General features: G+C 39.1%; 1 protein-coding gene across 1 annotated transcript; it reads left to right on the forward strand.

Moving 5' to 3' along the window:
* Positions 1–1,774: 1,774 nt before the first annotated feature.
* On the forward strand, positions 1,775–12,188 carry LOC129769274 (inosine-5'-monophosphate dehydrogenase). The gene is made up of 7 exons (XM_055771402.1): positions 1,775–1,797; positions 1,867–1,947; positions 2,025–2,131; positions 2,216–2,366; positions 10,230–10,871; positions 10,933–11,489; positions 11,554–12,188. The coding sequence occupies exons 3-7, from the start codon at positions 2,049–2,051 to the stop codon at positions 11,657–11,659; spliced, it is 1,539 nt and encodes a 512-aa protein (XP_055627377.1). The 5' UTR covers positions 1,775–1,797; positions 1,867–1,947; positions 2,025–2,048; the 3' UTR covers positions 11,660–12,188.
* Positions 12,189–16,155: the final 3,967 nt, after the last annotated feature.

Consider the following 16,155-nt stretch of genomic DNA (forward strand, 5'->3'; position numbering starts at 1 on the left):
TGAGAGATTTTTTATTGATGCTGGTTCTTGTTTCTAAAGGGACTTTAACCCTGAGATTTCTTATTGACTAAAACGCATGGTTTTCGTTTCCGCAGTAATGTTGCAATAGCGATGTACAGCTTTTTTTTTTCTTGTGTCGTTGCCATTATTGGACTATGTAATGCACATGCGCTGATAGAAGGGGGAATCAAAGAAAAGGAGCGTTTGTTCCTTATGAACTTGTACAGACTCGTTTTTTGCGGTTTCTTGAATAATGCAAATAATATATCTCGTTCGGTTTGCGATATGTCAAATCTGATCGGGTTCCGGAATATAAGTTAATATGTAGTCCATACATTGTAGCGTTTTTCATATCCATGCTTCACCAGGTGCTCATGAACGGTGGTTTTAGACATCTGTAGCGAACCACTAATAATTAGTGACTAGTTCATGTATCGTGTATCGAGGGTTAATCTTGGTAAGTGTCTTGATTTGATTATCAGCAGTAACAGCATGGATTTTCCAGACAACCCAATAGAAGTATATTACAAAAAATACCAGATATCAATAAAGAAAAACATCATTCATTTGAACTCTTCTCTTTTTTTTTGCTTGTATTGCCATGGCTCGGATGGTTGTGTTAATTGTAATTACAATTCAAGTGAAATATTCGCTAGCGTTCACAGCTCGAGGGGAAACCTAAAACACAAAACGAGCAGAACAAGCCATCTTTGTTGTTTCGGGCACAGAAAGATTCTGAGAATATTCCTCAGAGGAGATGCAATACTTATACGCTAGCGACAGGTTACATACTATGCAAGGGTGGAGTTTACTTCGCAAATAATCTCGTTTCGCTATCACCCTTCGTTGTTTCTATTCTAGCGGCTGCATAATTTGCTCGTTATTGACAGCTCATCTTGGAAAAGCATACTAATGGACAGAACAAATGTATGGGGAAATGGGAATGCTTCCAATTTTCATTAATTTAAACCATATACAGACTATGGAATTGTAATGCATAGCATATAAAACAAATCTTAGAATATTTCAGGCAGATTGGTTTGCAAATCGTAAAAATCCGTTCGCAGGAAAAATAGTTATTAACGTTTACTTTATTTCATAAAAACGTGAGTTGTTTTCTGATTTGGCACCCTTAGGCTAGGCGCAAATTGAGAAGCGTATAGCGCTCGTAAGCGAACGTGAGTCTACCAACACGACTCATACGTGCCACGAACGTAGCGTGGTGGAGCGCATATTGAGTCGCAGTTTGGTGTTTGCCACTCGCAATGACTGTTTAACACAGAGTTGCGCGATATATTTATTTACTAACACAATCACCCGACTAGTACAGCCATACAGTGTCAAACCCACGGTGCTATATGATTGTTCACCAACACAACTACCACAACCGGCATGACCAGCACGAGAAATTGTGGTTCAGCCACAGCGTCGCGCGAGTCGTGTCTCACGAGCGCTCCACCATCTCGCGTCATCTGGCCAATTTGCGCCGTTCTATCTGTTTTCATTAACCACAAAAACAGGCGCTATATCGCGTCAAGTTACTCGCGCTATATGCGTCTCAATTTGCGCCTTGCCTTAATGTGAGACGTAGTCCTACGTCAAAATGTTAATCAAAAGTGAATTCTTTTTATTCACTTGATGGCAACAATTATTCCAAAGAGAAGTTATTACATTTTGTGGTATGTTGCCAACGCGCCCCTTGCAAATGATTATGTCAAAGTTGTCAACTGTTGCTTCATGAATCTTTTTTCAGTCTGTGGCATGCAGTTTTAGTGTATGTTCATAGTCAGAGAGCCGGTTAGTTTATAACCCTCAGATTTTTGGAAAAATCATTTTTTTCGAAATAAGATCTCTTACAACCCACAGTGTTCTTTTGATTCATTGTTGCTTTCAGCGCATTGCAATAAGTTTCGTGTTTGCGAGATACAGTTTATAGATTACTAAAAGGTAAGCAATTCGCAATTCATCCCCACGTGTTTTTTCGGAAATATCAGATATATTAATCGATATATTTGAAAACACAGGTTTTCATCGGCTGTCTCAACGATATGGCAGCGACTAGTGATCCAAGCCTTCTGGATGGTTTGTCCTGCGAAGACTTATTCCGTAAAAGTGACGGCTTGACTTACAAGTAGGTATTCCGCTATGAGAGAGCGCTGCCGATAATCTATATGGCTTCAGAAGCATAATCTATATGTGTTTTGTCCGTGTCAAGCGATTTCATCATTCTTCCTGGTTACATCGATTTCACTTCCGACGATGTGGATCTATCATCGCCTCTTACGAAGAAAATTATGCTCAAGGCGCCGCTGGTTTCATCGCCTATGGACACTGTAACGGAAGCCGATATGGCAATTGCTATGGCGGTGGGTATTTTTTGTTGTAACTGAACAAAATGTTGTATATGAGCAACAGATGAATTTATTGTTTTGAGATTCAAAATCACTGGATAATTTTGAATTTAATTTATGAAATAGATTTCGAATTGATATTGTTCGAAATTTAGAAAAAGTGTACCACCGTTTTTGTAACAGCTTTAATGCAGCACAAACTGCAATTTAAGAACTCCAATAAATATTTCATTTACATTATATGTTTTACAACTTACAATCAATAGTTTTACTTCCACCACGTGCAACGCGTGCCGTAGATTCTTGCTGATATTTCTGGTTTACAAATGATCTGTATGAGTTCAAATTGAGCTCTGAAAACGGTTCTTAATCATAACATGTTTCATTTACTATCTAGTCAGTAGTATTAGCACTATTTTTTATGAAATTTTGCCTCTAACCGTTGGTTTCTTTTTTGTGAACCTAATTTGAAACAGTATTTAATACGAAAAAATAATTCATCTGAATTCATTTGGTTTACCGTATATCGTACATATTAACATTCTAGCTATAGTTTTAAAAGCCTTCTCAATATATTTTTCGTGATAACTTTTTTTTCGTCAAAACTAATTTTAACAGCATATAGCGTATCCTGATCTGAGCATTTTTTTTTATTAATTCGTTTTTTACAGAATCAGTGACATAGGTTTAATAGAGCCTCTTAACTCTTAACCATATTTTACTAGAATATATTAACATGTTTCCTTAATTGTATGGTTAATAAAATAGGAAACCGATTACTCGCGGTCCACTCGAGTTTAGAAGGGTGACACATTTTCATTAGGAAAAGGATAGGAGGAAAGGAGATTGTAACAATATTCACAGTCACACTCACATTCACGTTCACATTCTCATTCTCATTCTCATTCAATCAAATCTTAAAACTATCTTAATCAACATTCACAATTCACAATCAACAAACTTAAAACTATAATATGTATTTACAATTTAACTCATTCTAATGTTAGTAGGAAGGGAACCGAAGCTCGCGAAGGACGAAAAGTATGTAAGAAAAATTACACTCGAAGATCGATAGCTTTAAGGAAAAAATATATCTAGGACATGTAATCAAGGTCTAACCGAGCCAACACATCTCTCATCGGCACATTGGGCTGCCTTCCTCTGGCCCGAAGAGAGTTTTCTAAATTCGCTCTGGCGACCAGATACAACTCGCACGACCGAACAACGTGTTCGATGTCGTGATAACTTTGGCCACAAACGCAGAGATTGTTGTCGACAACATTGAAACGAAAAAGTAGCGCGTCTAATGGCGGGTTTACATTAGGGAGATCTATAGCTATAGATGGATTTATTCACGTGAAAATAGGTATGAACGGGTGAAAATAAATATGATACACTTGTTCGAGGTATATATAACTCGAATAATTTCAGCATATGTAAACGATTGTGAATTTCTCATTGGTGAGAAATCACTAAAGTTGGATGCAGTTCTACTTCAGGTGAATAAATTTCGACGAAAATATGAATATATTCATTATAGAAGTTCATGCTAGTGTAAAAGGTGGATGCGATTTCTATAAATCTCATCATATTTCTTCGCATGAATATATCGCTAGTCTAAACCCATCCTAACGAACAGTGATTGGACATGAGTCGGGAGAAGGTGCAAATAAAGTTCCGACTCAACTTCAGACTTTTGAACAATGGTTTGAGGCTAACCGTAGGGATAATTGAGCTGAGGCACCGGACCAATTTATCCTCGTTCCATTCACCCTCATTCTTGTTTTCGAACGAAGAAATCGTTCGATAGAATGTACCATTTGTATTCTTGTTTTCGTACGAATCAAACCCATTCATTCGAACTTTCGAAAATTGAACAATTCGAACGAATCGGCCATTCTAGTTTTCGTACGAATGTGTTTTTTCACGTGGTTTCTAAACGTCACTTTTTTCTTGCGAATTCCGTTCGATTGTTAAATCAGTACATATTCATGTTTTTCGGATAATTTGAGCTTAAGTCGTAATGATTCTGCTGTTCAATCTATTATAGAAGGAATTGAGTCATTGAGGATTATGAATATGATTCATGAACATTATTAATATTTCATTTCTTTGAGTACTTTCATTATTGTTTTGCTGTTTTGCAGTTCAGTTAGTAAAATTCAATAGTTGGGTTGATTTTCCGGCAAAATTAACGAACGATCACTGTATGGGCGACACTTTCACCGTTGCTTTTATAAAATCTTGCATGAAATTTTATTGATGCATGAAATCTTGCATCTGATGTTTATGTTCCAAAAAGGTCTTGTTCGAACGGATTCGTACGAAAACAAGAAAGTATTTTTCGAAATTGTTCGAATCAAGTCTTTCGAACGAAAGTCAGATACGGCCGTAAACAAGAATAAGAGTGATTAGCGTTGCCGTTGCCGTTAGCGATGGTATTTTTACGGACTAATGAATGAAATTCATTGAAGGCGATTTGACGCTGATAAATATCTTTGCTAATGAGTCAGCCCTCTCATTACCCGGGATTGAGCAATGTGAAGGGACCCAGACAAAGGTGATGACATAACAGCGTCTGGATAGAGCACTCAAAATTTCTCGTATTCTCTCAAGAAAGTACGGCGAGTGCTTTTCCGGCCTCACTGAACGGATAGCTTCGCGGAGCTAAGACTATCCGTTACAATGTAATAGTGTTCAATAGGTCGTGAGGCGACGCTGTCCAGCGCCCAGGGAATTGCTGCCAATTCAGCAATATACACTGAGCAAGGATACTGAAGACTGTGTTAGGTGCTAAAAAATTCGTTGAACACTCCAAATCCTGTGGACTCGTTAATAGAGGACCCATCAGTAAAGTACATATTATCACAATTGATACGCCCATACTTTGCCTGGAAGATCGTTGGAACGATCCTCGATCGTTGGTAATCTGAATTCCATGGATATCCTGCTTCATAAACATATCAAAATGTACTGAGGAATTGATGTAGTCTGGAAAACAAACACAGTTGGGAATATACGAAGAAGGAACAACCTGCATGGAGATGAATTCATGATATGAACTCATAAATCCAGAGTGAAAATTCAGTTCGATCAGCTGTTCAAAATTTCCGATCAACAATGGTTTCATAACCTTACACCGGATGAGGAACCGAAGAGATAATAAATTGAAGCGATCTTTCAGTGGGAGTACGCCTGCCAAAACCTCGAGACTCATGGTATGCGTTGAGGGCATACATCCCAACGCAACACGGAGACAAAGATACTGAATTCGCTCGAGTTTAATGAGGAGTGTTTTGGCAACTGATGGAAAACAGAAACTGCCATGCTCCATCACTGAGATTGTTCGATACAACATTATAAGATCTTTGGGATGGACTCTCCATCAGGTGCCGGTATTTGCACGGAAAAAGTTTAATCTTTGTTTACATTTTTTTTCAGATACCTCATATGGGCCCCCGAGTACATTTTGAGTAGAACCAGACTCTAAGATACTTGAATGACATAGCATGAGTGATCGGTTTACCCAAAAGTTGAAGCTTTGGTTTTGCTGATCTATGCTTCCTAGAAAAAAAACCATATCTGTTTTCTCCGCGGAGAATTCGATTCCTAGCCCAATGGCCCAGGTTGAAAAATTGTTCAAAGTTTCTTGCAGGTCGGATTCGTTTGATCCTACGACAGACTCCACTCCATCATCTGTAAGTTGTCTTAGACTGCAATTTTTTGTAAGTCAATTGTCAATATCGCTTAGATAGAAGTTGTACAAAAAAGGGCTTAAACATGAGCCCTGATGGAGGCCCATGTAAGAGATCCGACTTACAGTCGAATCTCCGTGAGAAAAATTTAAATGTCTCTCACAGAGCAAGCTATATAACATATTCAATAGAAGCGGCTGACCCCGAGAGTGTGATTTGTCTGATAAAACCTCTATTGAAACAGAATCAGAGGCCCCCTTTATGTCCATGAATACTGAAGCCATTTGTTTTTTTTTCTGCGTAAGCCATTCAAATTTCTAAAGAAAGCAATCATTCATCTTCTTGCTCCTGCGGAACCCATATTGTGTATTTGAGAGTAGACCATTTATTTCAACCCATTGACAGGGTGGCCACCCATTCGGGAAAAGCGGGAAATGCGGGAAAAAGTCGGGAATCAAAATCCATCGGGAAAAAGTCGGGAATTGCTTTACTAAGTCGGGATTTTTTTGCTCAGTGTTTTTTTTTTGCGTTCTAAAATATTATTGTATGTGTTTTAGCGTGTTACGACCTTCTAAGCAGTGTGAATCTGTACTTTCAAAGAAATCCTGCTCTGTTGAAGAAAGTAATTCAATGTTCCGCGGATGGTCCAGCAGTAAACTGGAAAACGTTTAATGATTTTACAAGCGAGGTTCAAGATTCCCCATCAAACCTGTCGTACGAAATCCTCAAAATTGTAAGCTGCGGTCTCCATATGGTTCATAATTCTTCCAAGGAGGGGTTGAGAAAAATCGAATTTCGAATTTGGATGACTTTTTGAGAGCATTGTACAGTATGTTTAAAAACATTCCTCTCTCATTCTGTATTTCTGTTGAAGCTTTGTGATGTTCGCTGGGTGGAGAACGAACGTGTTGCGGGACGTACTGTTCAAATGCTACCCCACCTCAGACGGTTTGTTGGCGAGGCAAAGAAACAAGAGTAGAATATGGTTAAGGAAACCCAACGGTTTTCCGGTCAAAGGTATTCGAGATTGTCGCCAATGCTGTGGATGAAAGGCTGCTGAGACCGAAATTTACTTTTTGTATTACGGCAATATCGGCAGTTAAATCGTTTTTGAATGAATGTCAGACAGAGGCACCGATGGTTCCTTCCTTTTCGATGACCTATCGGGACTAGCAAGAGCTGTTATGGAGAAAAGAGGAATCCGAATCACTTATTGAACTTAAACTCACAGCAACCAATCTAATGCTACCTGGAAGTATTGTAAATATCGGAAGTCTTTAGGCTCTGGAGTAAAAAAGGGACGCATTATAAGGAAAAATTCGACGGGTTGTATCCGAGACACGATCGCTTAGGACGTAGGACCACGCAATATTTTTTTTCGAAATTTGTTGGTTTATCATTTCGGAAATTTCATAAATAACTCTTTAGTAAAAAGTTCCGGGGATCTTGAAAAGGTTTAATGACTTGCGTGGTTTTGTAGAATCATTTTGAGAAGCAACGATTCTTTCTAGCCTTTGCGAGAACAATACACTGATTAGTCATATGTCGCAAATTGTTTCTTTATATCAATGCACGCATTGCACTGAGTATTTAACGGAAGATATCTTCCGTGCATCGCCATTAAACAAGCAATAAACACGCGTCTAAGGGTGGGTTTAGACTAGTGATATATTCATGTGAAGAAATATGATGAGATTTATAGAAATCGCATCAACCGTTTACACTAGCGTGAACTTCTATAATGAATATATTCATATCTTAGGTGAATTTATTCACCTGAAGTAGAACTGCATCCAACTTTAGTGATTTCTCATCAGTGAGAAATTCACAAGCGTTTACATATGCTGAATTTATTCAAGTTATATATATCTCGAATAAGTGTATCATATTTATTCTCACCCGTTTACATCCTATTTTCACGTGAATAAATCCATCTATAGCTATAGATCTCCCTAATGTAAACCCGCCATAACAGATGCACGCAGTTGCAGCGATAAAAATGAAACATTGCGAGAATGACCGTTCAAGAAAAATAATTTCTCGACTCTCGGTCAAAACCATCAACAAAGCTAGGAGCTTGTTGCATCAGAACAAGGCCGATGCGCACGAGAGCAAATACGAATGGCAACAAAAAGTATCGAAGGTGTGCTATTCACATGAACAGAAAATGAACAAATTCTATGTTACGCGCAACGATAACAAGCAAATCACACAAAAAACCAAACATTGATGGCTAGATGACTTCAAGTGAAATATTCGCTAGCGTTCACAGCTCGAGGAAACATAAAACACAAAACGAGCAGAATAAGCGATCTTTGTTACTGAGAATTTTCCTCAGAGGAGATGCAATACTTATACGCTAGCGACAGTTTATTTACTATGCAAGGGAGGAGTTTACTTCGTAAATATTCTCTTTTCGCTTTCCCCTTTCGTTGTTTCTATCCTAGCGGCTCTATAATTTGCCCGTTATTGACAGCTCTGTTCGGGAAAGTACACTAATGGACAGAACAATCGTATCGGGAAATGGAATGCTTCCAATTTTCATCAATTTAAACCATATACAGACTATGGGATTGTAATGTATAGCATATAAAACAAATCTTAGAAAATTTCCGACTCGATTGGTATGCAAATCGTTAGAATCAGTTCGCAGCAAAAATAGTTATTAACGTTTACTTTATTTCATTAAAACGTGACCTGTTTTCTGATTTGGCACCCTTAATGTAAGACGTAGTCCTACGTCAAAAAGGAGTCAAATTCACGATCTAAAAACATGATTGCTTAATATTTTCATTCTGATTGTTCATGCATGCTGATGAGATTTGATTCAAGTGACTTACTTTCTTAATAATCGATTTAATTGTAGAATTCTGGCTGTATAGAAGAGTCGCATTGTGGATTTTTAGTTCAACTCAGTAACTGATCATAGAAGGTATACGGAACATGCTCGAAATATGTGATGTGATGTGATCAATGAGTTTCTGGTCAGTTTCTTGACCCAGTGGAGAAATGCCTTTTAAAATTTCCGCAAATGTGTGTTTCGAGCGTTCCTTCAAAGAGCGCTTCTGTTTATCCCAGCGACTCTTGTAAGTTTCACAAGCTGAGAGCACGTATGGAGTTTCACCGCAATATGAACACTTAAGCTCACTCGCACTGCAGGTCTTGTCCATAAGTTGCTCTTCGCAAGTGACAGGCCCGTTTCTGTAATCACCCCCGAAATTTCTGGGATATTGCAGGGTACGTATGCGCAATATTCTAAAATGAACCGCTTGTCGACAACAATCTCGTTAGCTTGCTTTCGATCAGCCACGACAACACGCAGTTTGTTCGGTCTGACCTTGCCAATTTCGACTACGGAGGATTTATATTTTTGTCAGATTTTTCATACACTGAATGACGTTGAGCGATTCCCCACTGGGTTTGGGCCGGAAGAACTAGACTTCCAAAATGGCTGAAGAGTGGTTTTAGCAAGTTGGCCCATCTTATGATATACTTCTAGCCGCCTTGATTGCGGTAACGGCTGCTGCTCGATCGGATGATCGCAGACTTCGCTGCGATTGTGCACGTTTAAGTTAGGTGCTCGTTCCCACGTTCTCACTCATCGTGATTCACACGAAATGCATCAGTACAATTGAACTTAGCGATCGGCTAATCGCGTGCTTGGCGGTCGGTACAAATAAGATGGTGTATCACACACCACTAAGCGCGCTTTTCTACACTGAGACACTGTGCGTGCGACTGACCACCGATGTCCGACTCCCATCTCAATGGCGATGAATTGGCGAGAAATGAAAGCCAGTCACTTTGGCAGGCCTTGTTGCGGCTTCTCCTCTCGCTGATTGCGAAGACCACGGTAAACGGGAGATAAAAAATCACCAGGGCGAGGAAAAATAATCACAGCTTACGGAATTCGATCACGATTACGGGAACGCGAAACTAAACGACTGATTACCTGCGCTGTCCAGAACTGAGTGATCTGAGTAATTGATCCTGATCCTTTTCAACAAATCTTAGGTCACAGCGAGTTGCGTACTTTCAATGCGTCCGAATTGGTTCGTTATTATAACATTCACTATAGTTATATCCAAAACGGTTCCACAGATTTATCAAACTCTCAATTTAATTCACAGTTGTTCAATTTAATGTTGTATTGCGAAATTCTTTGTCTATCTCTAATTTGTAGTTGTGCGGGGGCATTGGAATTATACATCACAATTGTAGTCCGGAATTTCAAGCTAACGAGGTACACAAAGTGAAAAAATACAAGCATGGATTCATCAGAGATCCGATGGTCATGAGTCCAGAAAACACTGTAGCCGATGTTTTGGAGGCTAAAAGAAAGAATGGATTCACCGGATACCCCATCACTGAACATGGTCGCCTAGGGGAGCGATTAATTGGCATCGTTACATCGAGGGATATTGATTTTCGCGAAGAAGACGTCGACACCAAACTCCGGGATATCATGACGAAGATAGACGACATGGTGACCGCACCGAGTGGAGTAACTCTGCAAGAAGCTAATCATATTCTGGAGAAAAGCAAAAAAGGAAAACTGCCAATTGTGAATAAAAATGGCGAATTGGTTGCATTGATCGCTAGAACTGATCTCAAAAAAGCTAGAAGCTATCCGAATGCGTCTAAAGATAGCAATAAACAACTGCTGGTCGGTGCGGCAATTTCAACGCGAGAAGATGACAAGGAACGCTTAGAATTGTTAGTTCAAAATGGTGTTGATGTGGTAGTCTTAGATTCTTCGCAAGGAAACTCAGTCTATCAAATCAATATGATTAAATACATCAAACACACCTATCCAGATCTGCAAGTACTTCATTTCTAGCTATATGAACATGAACAGATTGTTGAAACGAAACTATTTTTTTCAGGTGATTGCTGGAAACGTTGTTACTCGCCAGCAAGCGAAAAACCTAATCGATGCCGGTTGTGATGCACTGCGTGTTGGTATGGGTTCAGGCTCTATTTGCATCACACAGGAAGTAATGGCATGTGGGTGTCCGCAGGCAACCGCCGTTTATCAAGTTAGTAAACTAGCTCGCGAGTATGAAGTTCCCATTATCGCTGATGGAGGCATTCAATCGATTGGACATATTATGAAGGCTCTATCACTGGGTGCTTCCGCTGTGATGATGGGATCTTTGCTCGCTGGTACTTCGGAAGCTCCCGGTGAATATTACTTTAGTGATGGCGTTCGACTTAAAAAGTATCGTGGAATGGGTAGTTTGGAAGCTATGGAGCGTAAAGACGCCAAGGGTGCAGCAAGTTCGCGGTATTATCATACGGATATTGATAAACTACGCGTTGCACAGGGCGTCAGCGGAAGTATCGTGGACAAAGGATCTGTGCTTAGATTTTTGCCATATTTACAGTGTGGCTTGCAGCACAGTTGTCAGGATATTGGAACCAAATCTATCACCAATCTGAAGTAAAGATGATTTTCAAAAGTGTCGTTGATTCAGTTATTGACCTTTTACTTTTTACTTTTTCAGGGAAATGATCTACAACGGGGAACTTCGTTTCATGAGACGCACACATTCGGCTCAGGCAGAAGGAAATGTTCACAGCTTGTTCTCATATGAGAAACGACTGTTTTAAGTTCAAAAAAGTAATGAGGGTTCGATAGTATATCGTGAAATAAACAAGCTGGGGAAAAGTCGTCTTCTAGACTATTTTTCAAATATACAATAGTACTTTAGGCTTAAAAGTCAATTTTCAAGTGTCAAGTGTTAATAATAAAACTATTTAAAATAGTAGTGATGTTTAACGGAACATTTTAAAAGGCTTACAACTGTTAGGGATTATTTTTAACTTTATCGAGTATTATAAGTCTGGCAAAAATAGAAACAAACCTTCTAAATATAATTTGGAGAGTCCGCATTTTTGTTTAATCGAATTTTAAATATTGTGATAGGAGAACCTATTTTTTCAGTTTTTTTAAATTTGCTTTTAGTTAGATTTCCCAGTGTATTTAGTAAAGCATGTTCACACAATGTCAGGATGTTCAGTTTATCATAGCATAACAAAACAAATGTCTAGAAGCCATAGAAATTATTGACCAAATAAATGTTAATAATCGACGGAAAGAAAACATTTAGAAAATAAACACAGTGGCCGTAATAAAATATCTGATTTGTTGTATTTTGTTCTGACATCCACCATTCCATTCCATTCCAAAGCGTTTCGAAAAAGTTTTAGCTGTTTCGTTTTCGCATAATTGTACGGAAACATATCGCATGATCATCCGCAAAATGTCCAAGGCAGACAGCAACCGCCGGAAGGTTCCGATGCTGGCGCCGAAGCATCTGAGTCGCGTCTGAAGTCCACGAAAGACCCCATCGATTGGATCGGTCCGAAGAAGCAAAAGCAGTGGCGAAATATACTATGGTCGAATGAGATGAAGGTAAACCTCATCGGCTCAGTCGGAAAAACTTGGATCCATCGCCCAATAAACTGCGCTTACATGTCACAGTATACCACGAAGACATTCATGAATGCCTCCATTATTATGGTGTCAATCATCGTGTGGGGTGCTTCTCCTGGTACGGGGTTGGCCCCCTGTACTGGGTAGATAAGATCATGGATAAGTATCTCTACGCCCAAATCCTGAGGGGTGTTTTGCTGCCACACGCCGAATGGGAGATGCCCCTGAAATGGCAGTTCATGCAGGATAACGATACGAAGCACACCGCTAAGACCGCCACAAAGTGGTTTCGGGTTAACAAAGTCGACGTCATGGAGTGGCCAGCGCAGTCACCAGATCTGAATCCTATAGAAAACCTATAGGAGATCGTGAAAAGGTCGGTGTACACGAAGAAAACAAAGAACAAACAGCAACTGTGGGATAGGATCCAAGCTTGTTGGTACGCCATCCTGGTCACCACTTGCCAGAATTCTATCCGTTGTTTTAAAGAGGCTTTAAACTTTTCAGTTCATTCTCCTCTAGAAACACGTGCCAGAAGCTGGTAGAATCCATGTCGAACCGGGTGCGTGAAGTGATGCGTAACAAAAGTTACACGACCAAGTACTAACCCTAGAAGCTTTTCACGGTATACATTATCTTGTTTTTACTGGTCTTTACCATGAATTTTCAAACCGGTCTTAATTTTTGTCGCGCCATTTTAGTAGTTAAGGGAGGACCCCAGTCTGGAAAATCGAAAAAAATCGAAATTTGTTTTTTTTTGCATTTTTGGGAAGCCCTACCCTCAGAAATTGTGTCTTAATAGGATTTTTCGATATATGATTTTGCTGGAAACTTACAGCCAAAAGTATGAAGTCACCTCAAGGGATAAAGTACTGCTGTACGAATTTTTAAAAGCCTTTTTTAGAAATCATGTTTTTTTTTTCAACTGGTGGTATCCATATCTCCAGATCTACTGAACTTTGTTATCAGCATGTAAAAACGAATTATCTAAAGCGTTACATAGCCGTTTTTTGATATCTAATTTTTGGATTTTTTATGAGCTTCTAAACAGCAATGTTTCAGGAAAAAAAAATACATTTTCAACGAAATTGGCCGCCGTTTTGGAAATTTTTCAAATTTTTAATAACCCCTATGTGGCGCCTTAGGTATCATCCTAAAGCTTCAAAATATTCATTAGAATTCGTTCTTCGACACCCTGATGCTTCAGAACCGATACCACCAGCAAGCTATTTTCCTATTTTCAGATTGCATCTACGCATCCAGCTGTCAACAGCGTAATAATCATTATTCGTGCACTCAAAAAATGGAAAATACATCTTCAAATATACCTTAAACAACTACCAAAATAACCGAATACTTCACTTTATTCCGTGGTTTATTTATTTATCCGAAAAAAAACCACGAAAATTTATTATTTTCTGACCTTCCAGACAGGGGTCCCCCCCTTAAATATGCTTAAAACAAATTATTATAAATTAAAACCAAATTATTATAAATAGATTGAAGCACTGGATTGGATAATTTTTTCTCAAAGCTTTGTCACTTTCTTTTTTTTGCTTGAACAATGGTCTTAATGTTTTGTCCGACACTGTATATTTTCCGACATGACGCGGGTCAGACGAAATATTCTCTTCGAGAAATCTGTAGTGGCTTGGTCTGCTCGAACCCGTTGTATATACACATTAGAGTGGCCGCGAAAATGGTCGTGTCAAATTTCGAAAACCGATCATGTACATTTTGATTATTGGCCGAAAAAATACATGTGCAAAATTTCAGCTGAATCGGATATGATTTGAGGGTGCGTCAAACGCTCAAAGTTCTAAATTTTTGATCTACAAAAACTTCCCAAGAGTAAGGCAACACGGGGTGAGTTGGACATACGGGGTGATTTGGACCACCCCTTTATCTCAAAAAGTACGGCTCAACTTGGATTTTTTATAATGTCATTTTCTTTTATCATTGAACCGTATGTAACTAACGTAAAAAAACTTTGGTAAAATTCGACAGGTGTAAGGAAACGGAGCATGAACACAACAAGCACTTTGATTGTCAAAAAATGTGAGTTTTCCGATCGTGGTTTTAAGGTTTTTCCCGCTGATTAAACAAACTTTTCATGTATTGTGCAGTAAAGTTCTGTTCATCTACAGAAGAGGAACAATCTGATGCAGCGAAACTGTAAGTTTGATTACAATAAATGAAATTAATTGAATTTTAATTTTTGCATGTTGTGTGGGGTGACATGGACACGTTCCTGTGGGGTGAATTGGCCCTACAGGTTTGAGGCTTTTCTTTGATCCAATTGATTCCAGATGTCACGGAATTACAAAAAGAGGATGGGCAGACAACGTTGGAAGAAGGAGGAGCTCGAAGGAACAACGCAGGTCATTGAGAACGGATTTTCTTTGATCAAGCACATCAAAAGTGTTTGAAAATGGTCGACCAACAGTGAAAAGATTCATGCAGAATACGAGATGGTGTGAATCCAACTTTTCTGGTCTGGAATCTGGCCAAGACCCCTGGTATCGATCCCAAAACATTGTTACTGATTGTAACATTATCCCAAAATACTTTACATAAACATAAGTATGTTTTTTTCGGCATTTTCCATCACTTTGCCCAATGTTTCGACCGATATGGCAGCAATTTCTTGTCGGATATTGTCTTTCAGCGCAGCCAGGGTCCTTGGTTTACCAGTGTATACCTTGGATTTTAAATATCCGCATAAAAAAAGTCAGGAGGCGTCAAATCAGGTGATCTCGGTGGCCAGTCATAATCGCCGTGTTTCGATATTAATCTTCCGGGGAACATTTCGGGCGATATTTTGGTCGTGGCAGCCGCTGTATGGCATGTAGCGCCGTCCTGGTGGAACTAGTAATTGTCCAATTCATTTTCACGAACAAATGGCAATAAAAAATCGGTTATCATTGTCCGATAACGCTCCCCATTCACGGTTACCGTTGCTCCATTTTCGTTTTCAAAGAAGTACGGGCCGATGACTTTATCGGCATAAATGCCACACCAACAGTAACTTTTTGGTCGTAAAGAGGTTGCGTTTCGATGAATTGAGGGTTTTCAGACGTATAGTGTTGTCTCCAGGTGATGTTTTAACTTAATTTTTATTTTTCCACGCACGTTTAGTTAACACAATTGAGAAGTTATTTTGAATGTACAGCTGAACAATTTCAGCGCGTTGTTTAGGTGTGTATTGTTCCATGGTTAAAATTGTACTGAAATGACGCTTCCAACGCGGTATGACATTTGTTAATCTGACATCTCTGTCAAATGTTGATACGTCCATACTTTGCTTCGAAGATCGTTGGAATGAATTCCGATCGATGATAATCTGGAATTCCATGGATATCCTGCTTCATGGACATATCAAAATGCACATAGGAATTGATGTAGTCAGGAAAACAAACACGGTTGGGAATATACGAAGAAGAATCAACCGGCATGGAGATGAATTCTTGATATGAACCCATGAATCCAGAGTGAAAATTTAGCTCGATCAGCTGCTCAAAATTTCCGATCACCAATGGGTTCATAACCTTACACCGGATGAGAAACCGAAGAGATAACAAACGTCTGCCAAAACCTCGAGACTCATGGTGTATTTTAACTATTTCTTTTAACCGACGTAGTTTATTACGGCTACACTTGGGGTTGTTAA

The sequence above is a fragment of the Toxorhynchites rutilus genome, chromosome 2 (genome assembly GCF_029784135.1).
Source record: "Toxorhynchites rutilus septentrionalis strain SRP chromosome 2, ASM2978413v1, whole genome shotgun sequence".
NCBI classification, from domain to species: Eukaryota; Metazoa; Arthropoda; class Insecta; order Diptera; family Culicidae; genus Toxorhynchites; species Toxorhynchites rutilus.

What these genes read in the sequence shown, in the direction of transcription:
- LOC129769274 (XM_055771402.1), top strand. Translation starts at nt 2,049, where the DNA reads ATGGCAGCGACTAGTGATCCAAGCCTTCTGGATGGTTTGTCCTGCGAA. An exon ending in AGTGACGGCTTGACTTACAA is followed by an intron (nt 2,132 to 2,215) that starts GTAGGTATTCCG and finishes GTCCGTGTCAAG; the next exon opens with CGATTTCATCATTCTTCCTG. An exon ending in ATATGGCAATTGCTATGGCG is followed by an intron (nt 2,367 to 10,229) that starts GTGGGTATTTTT and finishes TCTAATTTGTAG; the next exon opens with TTGTGCGGGGGCATTGGAAT.